Genomic DNA, 19,809 nt, shown 5'->3' with positions numbered 1-19,809 from the left:
TTCTGCCCAAGATATGTTTTATTTATCCCCCACCACATCAATTTCAGCTGTCATTTAAAAGGATACATTGCTGCCCTCCTAGGTTTGAAGAAGAATCAAAAAGCCAGAGAAGACCAAAAACACAACATACATTTTTAAAAAAATACATTTTTCGTATTCAAATATAGTTATTTTAAGGCAATGTAATTATTTTTCTTCTTAGTCTAAGTTTGAACGCTTAATGTTGGGAACACTCGTAACACCATAATATTCAGCTGCCAACCTCAGAGAGTGTGGTTAAATGACGAACTAAAGGTGAGTAAGCCAACTGAAAACAACTGGCGTCCTGGTTTTCAGACCAGCCACTCACCTACTGCCCCATCTCTTCCACCCCAACTAAGGAGCTGTGGGTACCCCAGGTCACTGAAAAGCTTATCCCAGCTATTACAATCTGCAGCATGAAGAGCGAGTCTTGCCACATGCAGAGCTCAGCTCCAAGTTTGCCCTAGTGAAAGCTGTGGCTGAACAGTCTGTGATTCCAGGTAGCCAGACACAGTTAAGCCACCAGCCAGCATTACACTGATGTCTTAGGGAATGAGCACGTTTGGATCTACTATGACTTTTTTTCTTCTCCTGTGCTCTGCAACCTATTGAGAAAGGCTAAATTGTAAAATATTTTCAAAATTAGAACCATTATTCTGGAATTTGCTGTCTTGTATAGCTAACTCCACTGGGAGCGAGGCTTTTGCCTCTCTGTAACATAACCTCATGGAATCAGAAATGTTTGAAAACACTCTTGGTTATGTACTCATACTGAAGCCAGTGGTACTTTAGGACCAAAGAAGAGAGGAGTGAATCCTTGTTTAAAACTGACACTATCAACCTTCAGCAATCATGATAGTGCCTCCAGCCCAGGATGCATTCTTGCCAGCTTTCTCTCTCAGACGAGGTGTGGGACATGGGTCAGAATTGCTACCAGGGAGCAGCAGTCTGCTCTCAACTATTGGCTTTCATGGTGCTCCAAAGGTCGAGCAAGGGGTGAGGCTGCGGGAAGGAAGCAGGCAGCCTCGTCTGTGTAACACAGGGTCTGCTTATAAGGGCATTCCCTGATACTTCTGATACTGATACTTCTCATTTTATCCTCACCAGCACCTTCCTACAAGAAAGCTCTCAGTGTCATAGATGAACTTTTACAGTCTGATGATAGTTCATTAAAATAATCTTATTTCATTGAGTGAAATAAGTTTTTGCTCTTTTTATCAGCCTAGCAGAGTCAGCACAACTGAGTAGGAGAAAATCTGGAATTTATTGGGGTCATTCACGTAATTCTAGATCGCACATCATGGCAGAATCTTTACTGTTGATGGTATGAGCCAGAAAGAACCCTTCCCTTGCCAGGTCAAATGTGGAGTAAGAAGAAACATCCTTAGATTTATAAAATGAGCCGTTCTGCTCTGGAAGTCATTGGAAATGTCACAATACCATTTTTACAGTTGTTTTTCAAAGCAGAACAGGCCTTTATATCCTTTGCTATTTTCTATTAGCCTCTATTCTACACACGGGATTTAACTAAAAATTTTAAACAGATATTGCAAGAAACATATTTAATGTGTCATAACATTAGGATGCAAAGACAATAAGGTTATCTAATATGTCTTAGCAGGAAAAGACAAGAAGGCTCCTCACAAGGCCTGCATTACTGCACGCATCAGTGAAAAGCGGTTGAATATTTAATGTGCGTGGTAAATATAAGCAGAAAGGGGAACCCAGATGACATATGACAGCATAACACTCTGCAGTATAGGAATCAGCTCAAGTGCAGTATTCACATAACACGTTTAGTATTCAGACTAACACATTTTGTCTGTACACCATCCTTTATGTTGCAATGGCATCATTTTCCTTTTTCTCACCTTCTGATGTTTTCCCTGTAGACTCACATTCACATCACATGGGCATTTACTTCAGTCATTGCTCACTTTATAACAAATTCAGGTACTCCAAGCCTGTATTGTTCAAATGCTAAATTTTACATCTTTTTCTCATAGAGTTTATGAGATTTAACATTTGTTTGTTTGGTTTTTTTAATCTATTTTTTCTATTTTCCAGTAACATGGCAGGCTTAGCAACTACAGAAGGGATTCTGGAAGTTGCTTTGAAACAATTAAATAAAAAAAAACAATGCTCTATTTTTACTTGCTTTTTTGGTAAGAGAAGGCACAAATACTTCTGCCTTCAGTTATCTTTGTAGATGAATGGTATACATCTGACCTCTTCCTAAGGACTATCCAAACATGAACCAACATTCTGGCATTTCTGGTTACTGCTATCTACTCTAATCGAATGCCCAAATTTTGCCTTTGCATTTACATTGCTTTTTAAAATACAATATGGGAGAAAATTATTTCGCTGCAAGTATTAAAAAGTCTTTTATTTGTATTTTCCACTGAGGTGATGTTCAGTGGTAAATTTTCAGAACTTTTTCACAAATATAGGTGTTTATCTTTTTATTTTTATTTGTTTATCTTTTTTTATCTTTTATAGATGTTTATCATCTTTTAGATGTTTAATACCAAAACACAGTGTTTCTCCAATAGCAGGCACTAATCACCTGTGTGCTTTCACTTTTACATAACACAATGCTTTCTATTTTCTGGACAACTTGGCCAAACATTGACTGAAACCAGACTATAAATTTGTTCTAATTCCATAAATCACAAATAGCTTAACTGACCAAAAGTTTCTAAAGAAAAGAAAATGCAACCTCATCTGCAAGCTGAAAAATATAGCGCAGGTTTTCACCTGAATGCTTACAGGAAGAAAAAGGTAACTCACTCATAATGAGACCACGATGGCAGCAATCTCTTGGGATTCGATGCTTGTCCTGTTCACCAGCACTACGAGAATTCAGATGCGGGTGAGGCTTTACATGGAGCGGGTGAGGCTTTACATGGAGCTTCCTGCAGGATTAGGACTGAAGTGGTTTCAAAGTAAGCTCATTCACTGCCATTACAATTACAAAGACCAACAGTTCCCTGCATCTTAAATCTGTTTTTATATATAGAGTGGCAGGTAAAGGTAGAAGGAAATTTCTTAGGTACTGCAGTTTAAGCTCTTTGGATAACCTTTTGGATGCAGTTTAAACTGTTTGGATAACACTTTTATTCAGGTGCCTAAATGGGAACCATGATCTTAAAATCCAACCACTATTTTATTTTTACTGTTAGCTCTATAGCTCATTAATACCATCAACAGATTAGCTCAGGATAACAAATACATCTTGTAGAATAGTATTAATACCTCAGAAAATAATCACATGCTTAAGATTACTATCCCCAAGGTCCATGAAACCATAATGTTTCCAGATAAAACAAGGCTGGCATGTTCATCTGCCTATGTATCTCTTGATAAACTGTGCATGTAAAGTACATTCTTGTGCAGAGCCTTTTTCAGTTCTTGCTAAGAAATCACATTCCTAACAATGTCTGAAAAATTTTACACACTTTACTGAGCTTCTGGAATATTTTTCCATTAAAAAAGCAATAAAAAGAATTTCCTTTTCTTGAAGATCTGAGAAGTATTTTGGTTTCAAATGATCAGGAGTATTTATCTGGTTTGATACACAGAGGCAATTAAATGAGAGGCAGAGCTTGTTACATATATATCTGAGATTGTTTGTACTTAAATGTGCATCAAAAACAAGTCCTCAAATTTATTCAAAGAATATTTGGGAGAACAGATTATTCCCTTTTCAAGAGGAATGAGAGTACTGAAAAAGTTGACACTGCTGTAATTTAATGGAAAGGACAAGAGAAGCAGCAGCTGTGCCCTTTAAAAACCTTTGTAATTATTTAGCTTGAGCAGATTTTGCATTGCTGTAGACACATTTGGCTCTTGCTAGACACTGCAAAAGACTGGGATAGGAACTGTGGAGATTCTTAAGCACATCAATAGTTTACAGTCTAATTTATCTGTTACTTAAATGGAAAGATTTCTCTTTACGCCAGTGGGTACTGGACCAGAATCTTGTCTACTGGACTTAAACTTGCTAAGCCAGTTCTGAACACAGCAGGCTCTTTGGAGTGTAACTCAGAGAAACGAGCTCAGAGCCTTAGGGAGAACTGCGCTGTCTGATACAACGTTTGTAACATTTAAGTGCTGCATAGCTCTTATCCCTCCGAGGGACAGGACTCTCTGCTCTGTCTTGTCTAAGTAGTAACGGTTTGTGGGCAAAAATAAACGTGCAGTTGCCCTGCTGATAGTCTGATGACAAGACTTTTTTCTCCTCTGTTGCTTTTTCCTAGTTATCCAGGAAAAGGATGTATAGTCTGAACACAGTAAACCTGGCTGGCACTCGTTGAGTCACAGCTGCAATCCTGGTGAGAAAAAAAACAGAATCTCACAATCTGAATAAATGAAGTAGGAAGGGTACGCATCAAGAGGCCCTGGCAACATCACATCTTCTCCATGGCTACTTTCTGTTCATATTCACGAAATTCAGAGCCAAACATTTAGTCCTCTGATCTGGGCCGACTCAAATCCCTCAGGGAAATGAGTATGTAGGTATACTCCTCTTCCACAGAGTTTACATAGTGATGCAACTGCTGTTTTTTGAACAACTGTTTTTTATCTCAAAGATGACCTTTTTGTGAGTTAGTGCAGCATATTACACAGGAGGATCACACCAGTCATGGTGTGCTGTGTCTCACAGAAATTTCCATCTGGTTCTTTCTTATTTTATTGTTTCCTTTAATCAAACGCAAAAATCATTCAGACTAGAAGAAAATGCTTACTTTTGATACACGCAAAAATGAGACATACTTTTCCTGATAGGCCTAAAACCACTAGTAAAAGCTGGCCTAATTTGTTGCTTTCTACACATTTCTAAGTTATAATCTTCATACAGTTCTTTGCTCATACTTTCAGTACTGCCAGAGAAGCTCAGTAATTCATGAGGACATCTCTGAATAATCCAGAGCAGAGATGATTCCCAAAGAAAAGCAGTATTGCATAACATTCCTCGAAGCCAACAGAAAGGTGGTTTCCCAAGGAGATCCTGGAGGCTTAAAGTTAAAAGCAGCAGAGGAATGTAGACAGCGATGCTGAGGGAAATGAAATGACACAAGCAGGAAAATTAAGTATAATGGATTTGTAAAAATCACACAGATTAGGACAGTACTGAACACCTGGACTGTATCTTAGCTCAGTAAGAATGACTTAATCATTTTAAGTGAACACTTATGGCACATCTGTAAGGTACCGAAGTGTTATTATGTTGTCCTCCACTGGGAGCTGAACAGAGAGAGAAGAGAGACCACAATCTGCCAAAGATTACCCCAGGATATTTTAACCATGACACTTCCAAAAAAAAAAAAAAAAAAAAAAAACACATTATTGGTATAACCTGCTGCTAAGCAATAGTTTCTGACACAGTAGATTGGAATTAGCATGGAACTGATGTTTCTCTTCAGTACTCAACTACCTCTCCCGCTGCTGGAGAAGACTCCAAGTCTGCATGCAAGCTTCCGAATCCAAGTATAACTGGCCTGACTCAGAAACCTGAAACAACATATTTCACCTTGAGAAGATCTGAATCCAAACTTCCTAGCTCATGACAACTTTATCTTCTTCCAAAAACACTTGTAACAGAGGAACTAGAAGCATTGTTCCAGGAAAAATTGCTACTGTATGACCAAAATATATATAACTTACATAGTTACCTTACTGATCTTGCAATAAATATGAGATCAGAAATATCTTAAGAAAACACTTGAGTATAAATCCAAAGAGTTCCTCAGTGCTATATGGAAGAATCTTAGAATAACTGAATAACAAATAATTTTAATCATGCAGTAATTTAACATGGAAATTTGACTCCACTGTTTGCATGAAGTACAGAAAAATTCATTCTGTAGGTTGGGTGCTTGAATACTTAACATGTCATTTCTTGGCATTTACTCACAAGTCTCCTATTTATACAAACTCCTAGTTATTCCTGTGCTTAAGACAAAACCAATAAACCCTATGAGCAAGTTGTTCAACAGTCTTGGGAAGCCTTTAGTTTCAGTTTAATTCCACAGTCTTTTTAGCTTGCTAGTGGTCAGTTGCCTTTTGTTTACATATGTGCATGGTTAATATTCCTCCTTAAAATAAAAATATTGGAAACTTCAAAAAGATCTTAGATGCACAAGGATGGACAGTGGCACCTGCTCTGCCCCCACTGCCTGGGCATTTGAAAGCAGGCACACACTGACTTAGAAGAAATGGGTCGTCATTGGTTTGGGGCAACTGCCAATGATGAGAATGATGGAGACAAATCATTTCAGTATCTCAGACAACTTTAAATCGTCATGCAAGGGCCTTCAGCATTCTTTACTGAGCAATATCCCCACCGGGTGCGGAGCTGGGCCCTCAGGCAGCAGCCCAGTAGAGGCAGCAACGTTCTCCTCTACAGCAGTTGCCCTCAGAGCAGCGGCTGACTGGTCAGCTTCAGACAGAGCACAGGTCCTCTTGCTTAGAAAATAAATAATAGTTCAGTTGTTGCAGAAATGGGAGATTAAAAATAAGTTCAGACTGTAAATTCATAATATGTGTATATGAGTAATTTATTAGTAAGTGCATTATTCTTGCAGTTTAAACAGAGAAGATGATACTTCACTCCAAAGAGAAATCTTGTATGGTAAAAATGCTCAGTCGCAGAAGTACCAGATTCAGATTTTCTTGCTCAGGGCCTCAGGCAGGCCTCAGTGTCCTAGCTGCTGTACCAGCATCAAGCAAATGACAGGCTTGAGTCTCAGAGACTGAGACTCAGGGATAAATCATCAGCCAGATATTGCTGCTTCCTCATTTGTAATGGGAGTGTTAGACTCTGGGTAGGTCCAGAGGGCAGGTATTTATGGAGGCAGTGAGATACAAAACCATTTCCATCACTGGCTGCCTGACTGATCATAAGCTCATCACGTCTCTATCGTGTGCTTCACGTGTGCTTCTCTCCCTGACCAGAGGACATTAACCTGTTGTAAAGGGGATCTCCAAACTGAAAGCTGCTATTTAAGACTGAAGCTATTAAGAATGAAGTTTAGCAGGAAGAATGTTTAGACTGCCTTTTTTAAGCAGACAATAATTCTGATATCTGAGGAAGGCAAAACTGAAAGGGTGAGATATAGCAGAAGTAGCTTACATCCACAGATAAAGTGGATTTTGACTTGACTCCATGCTCTGTAAGAAATGCTTTACTTTCAGTGTTCCTCCTGTACTGAGAAGCCCACAGATCTAAATTAATCATAGCCAAGGCACACTCATACTCAATACGCCTTGTCTTAGAGGACCAGAGATAAGCCAAGTTAGCTGAACTACCAATTTTTTTCCTATCTTTAAGCAGGACAATCTTCTAAAAAATCTGAAAGCATAGGACATCCTCTTAAAACACAGACATTGACAATTGTCTGCAACTACTTCCTAGCACATTAGAATAATTCTCTCTAATCTGAATTACAACGCGTTTTCTGATATTTATCTTTAGGTGGCAGTACGGTAAAAGCACGGAGTAAAAAGTTGAGACTATTCTAAAGCATTTTGAGTCCTTTTTCTTATGTACAGTGCTGGCTATAACATATAAATAGACCCCATGAATTACTTCCATCTTCAGCAAATATCCAAAAAGCAATTACAACTTCTGGCTTAATCCAGACCACATTCAGACACAAATCTATTGAATTCTGGTAAAATTAATACAATGACTAGATGTTACAGTGGGTATGCAGCTCTTGATCTGAGAATCCCTAAGTACAGGGCTAAGGTTCCCAGGCAGAGACAGACCCACACATTCCTATCAACCAGATGGAGGTGGGCTAAACAAACAATCCATCCGTCAGTCAGACAAACAAAGCTCAGTAACTTCACTAGCAAATCAAAATCCTGAATCCAGATTAAAACAGAGCTTCAAAGAGTAGTTACAGGTGTAAAGGTATATATATATTTTTAACAATTTCATTTATACTTTTCAGGTATGCATTTCTTCCAAAGTCTCTACTGAAGCCTAAACATAGTAACAGTTACCAACTTTCTACTAGAAAAAAGCCAGCAGGATAAAAACATACTCAAAGTTGTTATCAAGGAATATAATTAGCTAAATAATGTGACAGTGTCATGTACTGTGCTAAGGCAAGTATCACGTAGTCAATAAAGGTCTATCTTGCACCATTAATATTTACAGTTGGAAGCAAGAGATGGCTGCAATCTAAGTGCTGCACCCAGCAAAGGCTAGCTGTTGACGTGATACCTTGCTGTCTGACAGTGTGAAACAGCCACATAGCTACTTATTTCATCACCACTTGACAGCATCATATTAATGCTAGGTAGCAACACATGGCTGTTTTGCAGAAGCTTAGCAAATAGGAAGAAGGATTTCATGGAAAGTCTTTGAAATAGTCAGCATAGCTGGTGAGCAGAGAAGTAGGGATGTTGCAGTTATGAAATAAAACAGGAATCATAGCTCAGATCCAGCTATACTGTGCTCCACTGGCCCCTTTATAGTTTGCTGTTGGACAGAGCAGCTTCTTGTCCCTACAGAAAGCAGGGAGAGGCAGGAACCGACAATTTCACTGTATGTTGCAGCAACTGTTACAGAGAAGCAGGAACTAGGGGCAGATCGACAAACTGGCTTCACATTGCCAAACTCGGGGACTAAGGCCCACAGAAGGTGCCTGCTTCTGCATGTGATGCTGGTCTTCAACAGATATTTAGTGCTTTTTCAAAGATCTGATTTCAGAAATAAAAGAGCTTCTACCACTAACAGCACTAATTAAAGAGATCTTTTAGCTCAAGTGTTGAGTACTGAAAATTTTCTAAACTGAGCAACCAAGTCTGTGCCCTCAATTCAGATTGCGCAACTCCATTTAAATCGACTGAAATGAATAATAGAAAACAAGTGAATCACACCTGGTGAAAACAACACATGAGGATACATAGTAGGGACGGGAAACAACATGCAGGTGTTCACTTCAACGGACTTTGTACTGCCAGGATGCAAATACCTCAGCAAGATTTCTCATGTTTTTCCCTAATACGGAAAAGATCAGCATCTAGAATCACAGAAAAAAAATGTGTAAAATTCTGAAAGTCAAAAGTTTGCATTGGAAATGGCTTAGTATCACCTTAGCATAACACTGATAGCATGTGTTATCATTTCCTGCCCAGTTCTTACATCCAAATGTTGTCATTCTTACCAGAATCGTCTTCAGTGTTAGAGCATCATCCTTCACACAATGGTCTACTCAACACTATACAGTCAATGAAGAAAGCAGGTTTTAAATTTACTCTTCTTTCTTCTTTCATTTTAGCTATTTCACTCTGTCTGTTGAATCTTTCTTCTCAAGAGCCATCTGCCCTGATCTTCAGCACTGTAGCATCTTTTCCTATTCTTGTCCTGCTTTTGGGTTTAACTCGTTGACCACCTCCACCCGCTTCTCTTTTCCCATAACAGCAGGAACACTCTTCCTCAAAGGCCACTACTGTGAGTTCTTCCAAGCGCCTTTCCAGGGGTCATTTCTATTATGGCAACTATATAAAAGCAGTAAACTCAAAACAGCTAGACACAGGGCAGTGATAGAAAGATACTGTTTACAGTAATATTCTTTTGATTTTAAATATTATCCAGCCCTTCCTCCCAAGATGTGTGCCTGGCAAGCCTTCGATCCATCCCCAGGATTTACTCAGAGAGTCTCATTTTTCAAATCTGTAATGCAGGTATACCCTGTGGAGAGACAACACCTGATATACTGTTACCCATGTATAAATAATAATTATGTATGATACCCCAAAGCTTTTCCCAAACTGAAAAGGGACGATACGCCCTGGAGACTGACACCTTTACTAAAACACTGTCATATTATTTGTTTTGTCTGTGACTTAGCAGCTTTGGGACAAATTCCTCCTCAGCATGATTTGCCTGGGTTTACACCAGCTATAAATTTTCCCTCTTACCCTTTCAGATTGTAGCAGATGGTTAAGTTTTTACACCACAGGCTGTCAATAGAATTTTAAAAGGCATCTCGTAACAACACATTGGAGCTGCACACTTAATCTGTGCTGCACCAGCATGATGATCTTAAAAAGAGCTGGAGCACATTTACAAAATTAGCACTGGCAGTTGCTGCAGAAATGTTATCAAGGAATGTTCTAAAAGCCCCCAGCTTGATGGCAGCTTGCTTCCCAAACTGCCAGCCAAATCATTTCTCTGTAGATAACCATCCCATAGCTGTCTAAGAGAAAAGGCATTTAATTCTGTCCTGTGAGATACTGATCCAGTAAAATATCATGTGGTGAGCGTAAGGGACTGATTACAATCAAGCATGTAGCTAAGGGCTTTCTCGTGTGCATGGCTGAGCTCAAGTTCAGTTGCGTAGCCAAAGAAGTACTATTTCTTCCGCCTAAGACAGACCTATCCCAGATGCTCTGAATACCACTGTTCTCGTGGCTGGACCACTTCCATTAAGCATTATGCCTGGCATAAGCCAGGCAATAAGATTACAAGTAGTTACAGAAATTATAGTTACTCTATGTAGCCTGTTCTTTAGAGACAAATTCCTAAAAGTGAGCTTTCGAGTTTGAAAAGCTACGTTCAGAACACTAATACTGTAAACAGAAGATATCTGTGTAAGCTGATCTGACTGGAAGATCAAGGCCAGTGTGGATAACAACCTTGTTTTAACTGAAGTCTCTTTTACAATTAGTTGCAACATTTTAGAGTGCTCCATGTTCAGTTTCCAGTTTCTTGCTCCACCATAATTAGAGCAAACTTCCTCATTAACTTCTATAGTGTCACAGTAGTGTGATTTCAAATATAAGAAGGAAGGCTTAAGCAGCACTCCTTTCCTTGCAAGCCCAGTTAACCCTAGATTTCTGACTTCTTCGTTTTCTCACAGGACACTGCAGATGAAAGTAATTATCCCTTGACAAGACAGATTGCATTTTTCTAGTCTATAACTAGTCAGTCCAGATGATCAAGTTATTATTTTATCTGCTAACAATAATTCTCTGTATTTATGCTTTAGTTTTAAAAGCAATTTTATGAAAGCTAACTGTTGATGGTTTCAAGAAGTTCTTTCATTCAAACTGTCATGTTTCAACTAAGAAACTATTCAAACTACATTTTATAATTAAATAAATATTAGAGAAGGTGGTGAATATGGTTTCTTCTAAGACATTTTAAGAAAATATTCAGGCAAAAATATTCATCAAAATAGAAAAATAAAGAAGGATTACTCACCTAATTACTTACACTAACTGTATTACTTGTCTTACTTGTTTTGCTATAGGTAATGGCTAAATATCTATTTATAGTAGTGAGGAAGCAACTTGGATATGTGAAGGCAAGTTTTTGTATGTACAGCTATTCACCATTCATCAGAAGCTATTAAGTAACAGGAAATTAATAAATAAAATTTAAAAGCTGTTTTTATCTGAAGATATGCATGAATTAATTAGATGAATAACTGCTAGACGTTCAGCAGATCAAAACTGTGAAGTTTAACTGAAGGTGTATCAATGGAAAACTCTGAATCCCATTTTTTCATCAACTTATAAAAACTCTGCTAAAATTAATGGATCCAATGGATCCAATTCTTTCCTAAACAGGAAAGAACAAGCTTCAAGGGACATCATCTACGTATGCATTATATTTTGGATCTACTGCACACATCACAATCAGAAAACACCTACACCTGAAAGAGAATCTGTAAAACATCTTCAGTCTTCCACTCATAGTTTGTATGCATGAAAAAATTCCATCTGCCAATACATTTAGCGATCTATTTCAATAACAGAAATACATGTCTGGTACATTATGTCCAAAGGAAAACAATTACCCAGCAAAGCTGGTGGTGGATCTCGCACCACTTTGTTGCTCTAGATAAGATGACTTCTTGCTCTTATTCATTAAGAAGGCAAAATGAGAGAGCAGCCCTACAGCTGTCTTTATGGGTCAGGATTTTCTCTCTCTGCTTCTCAATTTCAGAGAACAAAAATACTTATTTTATCAGATAATCCTGAAGCTTGATAGGCATGAGGTTTAAAGTACAGCAAATATCGTAACTTCTAGGTGTGACTTCCTTCAGGCAGAGACACAGCAAGAACGACTATCCAATGGGAGCGCCACAGAAAATGCACCTTTGAAGCCCACAAGATACACTGAAGACATATAAGGTGGACAGAAGGAAAAAAAAGAGTTGGGAGCAGGGGTCTCACTAGTGGCAAACAGTGGAAAATCAACTGTGGTGCACCACAAACCCCATGAGCACTGCCTCCTTTGTTGCCACAGATATCAAAAGCAGAAGAGAATAAATAATTCATATACTCTGTTGTACATACTGGTATAGGTAAAAGAAAATTGCCTGACTAATAACTAAAATTACACTCATAATGTAAGTGCCCACATGGACAAAAATATGAAGGAGGAAACCAGGATAAAGCATAAAAAGTATAAAAAGTGAACAGTTAATGCATTTAGCTAATATATACAGAATTAGAAAATTAGCTTCTAATTTCCAAAATCCTGTGCGGTATTTGGCTCAGCTAGACAAGAGTCTCCTCAGTTTACGTAAGTCCAAATAAGCACCCAACAGTGAAGTCAATACAACTCTTGGGACCAGGTGGCTGATGTTCAATATAGGCAGAACAGCTACTTTTTATAGATGATGTGAGGGACATCAATAGGTGCTTGTTTGTGAAGGTGGAAAAAAATCACAGAAAAGGGGACTTCATGTGCTGCTAATTTAAGGTACCTGTATTGGAACAAAATCAATCTGTAGATTTGTAGTCGCTTTACTGCTGTTGAAAACAAACCGTAGACTCCCAATAGAGTTATCAGTGCATCTTACTATAATAGACTTGTGTGTGACTGACTGGATTTCTTCTTGAACTGAGATTCTTATTTGAATTCAACCTTTAACAGAATAATTTTCTGATAAGACAGTTGTAAATCCTCAATGAAATATACTCACTGTATCTATAGGCTTTTTAATCAAGTTAATGGCTTTTCTTTGGCTACTCAAATTATCCCTATATGCCCCTAAACCTTTCAAAGTAATTCTGACATGGATTATGACCACTCGAGCCAATCATCCCTCATTACTTTAACAAATGGTTTCGATTTGGGGGCAGTAAATCTGGATGGCATGGATCAGATTTTCTTACTGTGAATGAAGTGATAACCTCATGAATGGTGTCAGGACTCAGGACCCAGAGACTTCGCCAGCTAAAGCTCCCGTGCACACAAGCAGCTGCCGAATTCGCAGACAGCATCTGAATGACAGAGAAGGGAATTCTCCAGGGCTTGGCAATCTCCTTTACTTTAAAGCTCATGTTGATGTCTCTGTCTTGCTAAGCATCCAGAATCAGGAATATTTCTACGGGAGTGCTGAAATGAAGGCTGATTAACTCTTAATGCCCAGGAACGGGGGCATGCTTCTGCTTTCAGAGTGCAATACGCAATTCCTTTCACATCCCAGAGACACATGCCCTGGGTCCAAGACACGCTCCTATGCAAAGCTAGTAGGGTGGCAGTGTCCAGAGGAAGCGTGTGTTGCTCCTCTCATGCGCATACAGCAATTGCTGCTCTGGCAAGACAGCTCCTGTTCTCTCTCCCTAACTCTGGCTGAGTACTTGGCGCCTGGGGCTATAATTCTCGTCCCTCATATTGGCATAAAGCAGGATTAGATCAGCAAAGTCGTGTTGATGTAAAACACACACAGGAAAGAGCCCCATAATACCTGCCCTTGTATCTTGCTGGCTCCATTGCACTATTCCACTTGCCTTTGATATTTGCAACTTGTGGAAATGTTTGTATATGGCAAATTCCTAATATTCTCTTGTTATAACTTTACTGTTTGGAAGAAGGCTTGTTCACAGAAAAATAATCTATATAAAAGACTGATAAATGCTGCTGTGCTTTGACTTGTCAACTAGGCCTTTCTTATCCAAATATCTGTTTATTTACAAAACAAATGAAGTAAGCAAGGCTAAATAATTAATCTTCACGCTCAATAGCCAAATGGAAAGCAAAAACAAGCCCTACGATGAATTTTCACTTTATCCAATAGTTTACTTAACCTAATCTAAAACTTTTAATCCATTTTTGTTTAACAATTCTAAAACCTTTTAAAAAAACAGCTTTGAAATGAAACTACCCAAGCCAAAAAATCTTTGATTTAAAAAAGACAAAACATTTTTCTTGCATTTCCTCCTGCCTTTGCAGATGATGCTATTCACTAAATTCAAACAAAATTCAAGAAGTTCATTCCCTACCATTATGCAAAATAGGATCCCTAATAGAAATAGTGACCGTAGGATCACTAATAAAAATTTCTTTTCCATTGCCTTAAGCAGCAGCACTATGTTTCTGAAAATACTGCTCAGTGACTTCTCTTTTCAGGATCACCAGTTACTATTACTTGTCTGCCATCCTCACCTAATACCATGATAAACAGATGACCAATACAGAACTTCTGAGATTCTTTTCCCAGATCAGCCAATTCATTTTCCAAATGAACTGAACTGTTCAACAATCAGTTACTTAAGAAACAGTTGCTTTTGATGGGACCAGACTGCAGAGCGTGCTGGCAATTCTACAGGTGTTTGCTGCTCCTGCTTAGGGGCTACCTCTGCCTTAAACCTGGGCAGCGATCTGTGAGTGACACACTAGGGAGACGGCACATGAAGAGTAGATCTTTTGGATCAATAGAACCCACCCAAAACGACTGTGTAAGGGCCACTTTTTTCAAATTTATATTTAGAAATTAGAAGCAAGGTGAACACAGAAACAAAGTTCACCATGTATCTGATTATGGTTTACCCCAAACAACTTTGTAGATTTTCATCAGAAGAGTAGTTTTTTGATGCACTAGGCTCAAGAGGTAATATTTTATCCAATGCATACATAGGCAATATTTTCAATTTTCAATGGTTTTCTCAAGTTCACTGGCTGACCAAAGCAAATGCAAGGAAGTTTTCTTCTCCATAACAGTTACTAAACAGAAATGAGAACTGCAACAAAATGTCTACTGAATTACTACTGGTGCACTATAGATAAGATTTCAATAATAAATAATTAATGCAGAACAATAATTTTTCCTGCCATGGTGATTTTTAACTTAAGAATTAGGCTCAGATATGTAATTGCATTTTTAAAAGTTCAGAGGTTTTTGTTTTTTCTCACCATCTCCTTTGCATAAAATTTATCTTTAAAAATAAAATTAAATGAATTTGAAAGATACTGTAAATGAAAATGTCTTCATAGATACAGATATATTTACAATAGAAATTACAAGAGTATGGACTGGAAGAAAGGAAGGATAAGTCCAAAATTTCATAAATCAGAGATTATGAAATATCATCCCTTTGCCCGTGGAAGGATATTTTGTTCACAGAAGTTCTACTCCACTCTTGGAACAGCTAGCTTAGACTATTTGTTCCTCAGTTTACCAAAGTATATGATGAAAATAATATATAGCTTCTGGGAATAAAATTTCTATTGAAGATTTTCTGTCTGCCTGAGACAACTGGAACAAGGGTCCTAAAATCTAACAATATAAAAAAAGAAACTCATATCTCAAATATAGCTTGTTACACTATCTCAAGATGAAATGACTTTCCTGATCCAATATAATTTAATAGACCAACATGTTTCATGTCACCTTGTTTGAGAGTTGGAGTCAAGTTACCTGGCATAGATTATTTCTATTAGAAAAAAATATTTTAAAATATCACAGGAACTATAATACACAGCCATCAAGGACAGATGAAAATAATACCCTAGCCGGTCATGCATCCCCTAGAGAGAATCCCTGAGCCAAACCTGCCTTTAGTATTACAGTAGGACCTTTTACATCACTGGGGAAGTGGAGAGGGAAAAAAAAAAAAAAAAAAAGGAGGAAGGATTGTTTTAACATTTTACATTTTTCCTCTGGCATTGTCATTCTACCAGAAAAGAATCTGAGCAGTGTGTGTCCAAACAACGTACACAGGGCAATTGCACAGAAATAAAGTCCACTTATAGTACATCATCACTGTATGCAAAATCATCATAATTCTCAGGACTATACCTGCACTTCCTCAGAAATCTCATGTAAGCAGGTCACTTGAATATTCTGTAACATGTAGTATCTAACTGTGAAATGGGGTTTGATCTGTTGTTTCCCATTTCTAAATATTTGGGGATTTGAAAGTTCACCCTCAAGCACACATTCATCTACAGCAGTTCAGTTGTCACTTGTAATACAAATCAAAAGATGATGGCAGAATCTGCCCAGAAGTTCAGTTCCTTCCAGGGTCATTCTGTCTGTAGTGACCACATCATTTCCGTCTGGCTTCCATCACCAGAAACATTTTTTGCATACAAAAGCACATGTATAGATATGTACAAAACAATCATCTACTAACTACAAGACTTCTCTAGTCTGAAGTTTTTTAATGGAAGATTTGTTTATACACCCTGACTTCTGACATCCTCATGTTTTCTACTACTATATGACAAAAAAAAACAAAATCCTAGCATCCTTACATTTATCCTCGACTGGGTGTGTTTCCGTAGATTAAGGTACAAAGCCTACACGTAGAAGAAGAGCTGGATGAATATCTTAAAACATATTTATAAGAATATACTAATTTCTCACTAAATGGATTTCAGATGCACTCAGGCAAGTATGCTAGTAAAAAAGTTTACTGTCAGGAATGTCAATATAAATAGTATATTTTAAAAAAATATTTACAGAAAGCAAATTTTGAATGTGTAAGTACAAGTATTCCCAGAAATCTGAGTCCTCCAGCAAGAGAAATAGAAATGTGACTAATATTCAGTGAAAACAGCTCATGTTTGACTTGCAGTAGTAAAGACTAGCAATAACCTGTTCCCAAGCAAATCACAGACAATGAATTATTATTAAAACGATTAAGCAAGTAACTCCTGAATTACTACAACAGTCTACAGACATATTAGCTCACAGATGATTTTCAGACAGAAAGGAAGTTGTCAAATGAAATGAGTCATTACATGAAATTAATCCAGCTCTGCCTTGTGTGTTAAATAGCACTAGAGCAGTGTCTAAAGTATAAAATCTGGAAGGGCCAATTTACTTCCAATAAATGGTGCTTCAACAGTAGCTTTTTCGTGCATAGTCCTAGAATGATTTTTCTTTTCCTATCATGGTACCTCAAGTGTGTTTCAGTATTCTTTTAACATGAATTATATTGCAATTATTTCAATCCTTCTAGTTGACAACTGACTTGATCTCGAACATATTCACCTCCATTGGCTCAGTAACGCTGGCCTTGTTATTGATCCTCTTCTTGGCAGTCGTGGTTTCAGTCATCGCTGCCAATAAACGGGCAACTCAAGGGACCTACAGCCCCAGCCGGCAAGAGAAGGAGGGATCTCGTGTAGAGATGTGGAACATGGTGCAGCCTCCGCCAATGGAAAGACTGATTTAGGAAGAATCATTCCTCCATCCTGGAAGATGGCTGAAGTGGGGACAGTGTATATATGTTAGATATGTTCATTTTGATTCTGATACCAGGAATACACATTTAAAGACTGTGATGACTTTGGACTTACAAATTTTTCTTTTTTTTTTTTTTTTTTTTTTTTTTTTTTTTAAGTTCAGTAACATTTGAGTTCTTCTAGTATTTAAGTGAACCAATGCCAATTATTACTGTTTTGGACCAACATAAGCAAGGACAATTTTATTTGCACTGAAAATTTCAGCCTTGGTAATGAGCAGTAGGCATTATAAACAGTAATGGCTTCTGGGATACGTGTAAGTGCCTGTCAGATGCGACATGAATAACAGCTTCTCATTTGTGTTTTCCTTTGACTGCATAGCAATCACTGCTGCAGACAATGCAGATAAATCAAATAAGCCTGTACAATAAAGACAATTTAATTCTGTTACAAAAGGGTTTAGCAGTAGAGCTGTGTCTCAGCATATCTACTTTCATTCTGTAATCAGGGATTAAAAGGAAACTAGGAAAAAAACTCTCCATGAAGCAAAATAAACATTTCAAATTAAATTGTTTTTCTTTCATCCAGTTCTCTCAACCTACCTCCTACTCCACCACTTTTTACTGAATTCATTTTCATTCTTCATAAAGAATTTCATTTTCCACCTCTGACAAAAGAGACACATTTCTGCAAGTACAAAAGACTACGCTCTAAAGTGCCCAGTGGACGTAACCTGAACTCTTAGAAGGTCTGAAATTTAAACATCCTAAACAAATTCTGAGCACCTGCACTACTGCCACTTCCTCATTACAGTATTAGTTGATGGTCCATTTTATGTAACTATTGTTTCTTATGTTGCAAATATATGTTGGCTGCCAAATGGGCAATCATGCTCATAAATATGTTTCCCAAAGTCTGTAAAATACCAGGGAAGAGGAAGAAGTGGCATGCAGGTAGAGCACAGGCTTAGAAATAATAAGAAAGTGTCTCAACACTGACAACAGAGTCAGTGCTATTCCTGGAGTTCAGACTTCTCATGATCATGGGCAAATAATTTTTTATGCCTCAATTTTCCTCTTTTAAAAGAGAGATAACTCTGTTTAACTACCTCATAATCCTCATTATTAACTAAAAAGGTTGCAATTTGTTTTTCAAAAAGTTATAATTGTATAGAAGATAATTTGGAAGAAATCTTGTAAAGAATTAGACTTCTGAGTATCATGAGACTTAACAATTATAGTAGAAAAAGATGTGCCAAAAACACATCCAAGTCATTTTTTTTCAATTGTAGAGGCAAATTATAGGTAACAACCCATCTAATCTTCACTGCAGTCAAGAAATTAAAGCATGAACATTATTCCCGCAGAACAGAGGTAACACAGAGAAAAGCTTATGGTATTTTACTTTTCCTGTAGTTCAGACTATGTGTTTCTCCAGTTGTGTAGCATCCCAGAGATATGCATCAAACCTCAGATGGTTATTCCTGGAGTAGCATAATAAAGTACATATGCTACATATCCAAGAATTTAATGGATCATTTTAATTAATGATCAATTCATAATTCATTTTGATAGAACTCCTTAAGGGACTACTGAAAATCAGTTTCACCCACATTTATTTCCTTATTAGACAATTAGGCAGTAACTATGATAATAAGCACATTTTGGTATTTTACAGTCCCTATAGATATCTTAAGAAACAAGGCACTATAATAAATATTAGTGGAAGGTAAGATTCAAATAGAGTTAATAGAGCAGAATGTTAAAAAAGCAGAATAAATCACAAGAGATTTTATTTTAGCCTAATTTACAGCTTTCTACTGAAGCTTATTTTGAATTCAATCATTATTTTACAGGTACAGTTTAAATGCAGAGTTCAAACAGCAACTAAAGAAAGAAAGAAAAATATGACTGTAAGACTCAGAGACTCAGGGAAGATCTCTGTGAATTATGGCATCATGTAATAACAGATGTGCTAACTTATAACTGAAACTCTCAGTTTAGCCTAGCATTTGCCTTATGATGCACTGCTACCTGTAATAAAGATACATTGAAGTTTGTTAGGCATGATCACTTCTGGAAAGATACGTACATATTTGAGAAAGAAGAAACTAATTCAAAGAGTGTACAGTCTGAGGTAGATAGTGCTTAGCAAAGGACAGCAAAGAACGGTGTGTGAGAATGAGACTGTAAGTGAAGTGCAAGTGATTTGTACAGATTCTTGCATATTTTCCTAAAGGCTCACTGAAAACAGCTGTGAAGACTCAAAGATAAAGCCGCTTTCTAGGAGTCGGTGGCAAGATGGGCAAAGATGCACAGTAATCTGTGAGAGTAAGA

At 37.6% G+C, this 19,809-nt stretch overlaps 1 protein-coding gene across 1 annotated transcript in view; it reads left to right on the top strand.

Moving 5' to 3' along the window:
* Positions 1–17,463, top strand: part of CRB1 (crumbs cell polarity complex component 1) — an 83,286-nt gene extending 65,823 nt beyond the window's left edge. Inside the window, exon 12 of the mRNA XM_062581652.1 lies at positions 17,248–17,463. Coding sequence (XP_062437636.1) covers positions 17,248–17,463 — 216 coding nt within the window. The remainder of the gene's footprint in view (positions 1–17,247) is intronic.
* Positions 17,464–19,809: the final 2,346 nt, after the last annotated feature.

Source organism: Rhea pennata, chromosome 8 (genome assembly GCF_028389875.1).
Source record: "Rhea pennata isolate bPtePen1 chromosome 8, bPtePen1.pri, whole genome shotgun sequence".
In the NCBI taxonomy this organism is placed as follows: Eukaryota; Metazoa; Chordata; class Aves; order Rheiformes; family Rheidae; genus Rhea; species Rhea pennata.
The sequence above is the reverse complement of the archived record's forward strand: the minus strand, read 5'-3'. Positions and strand labels throughout refer to the sequence as shown.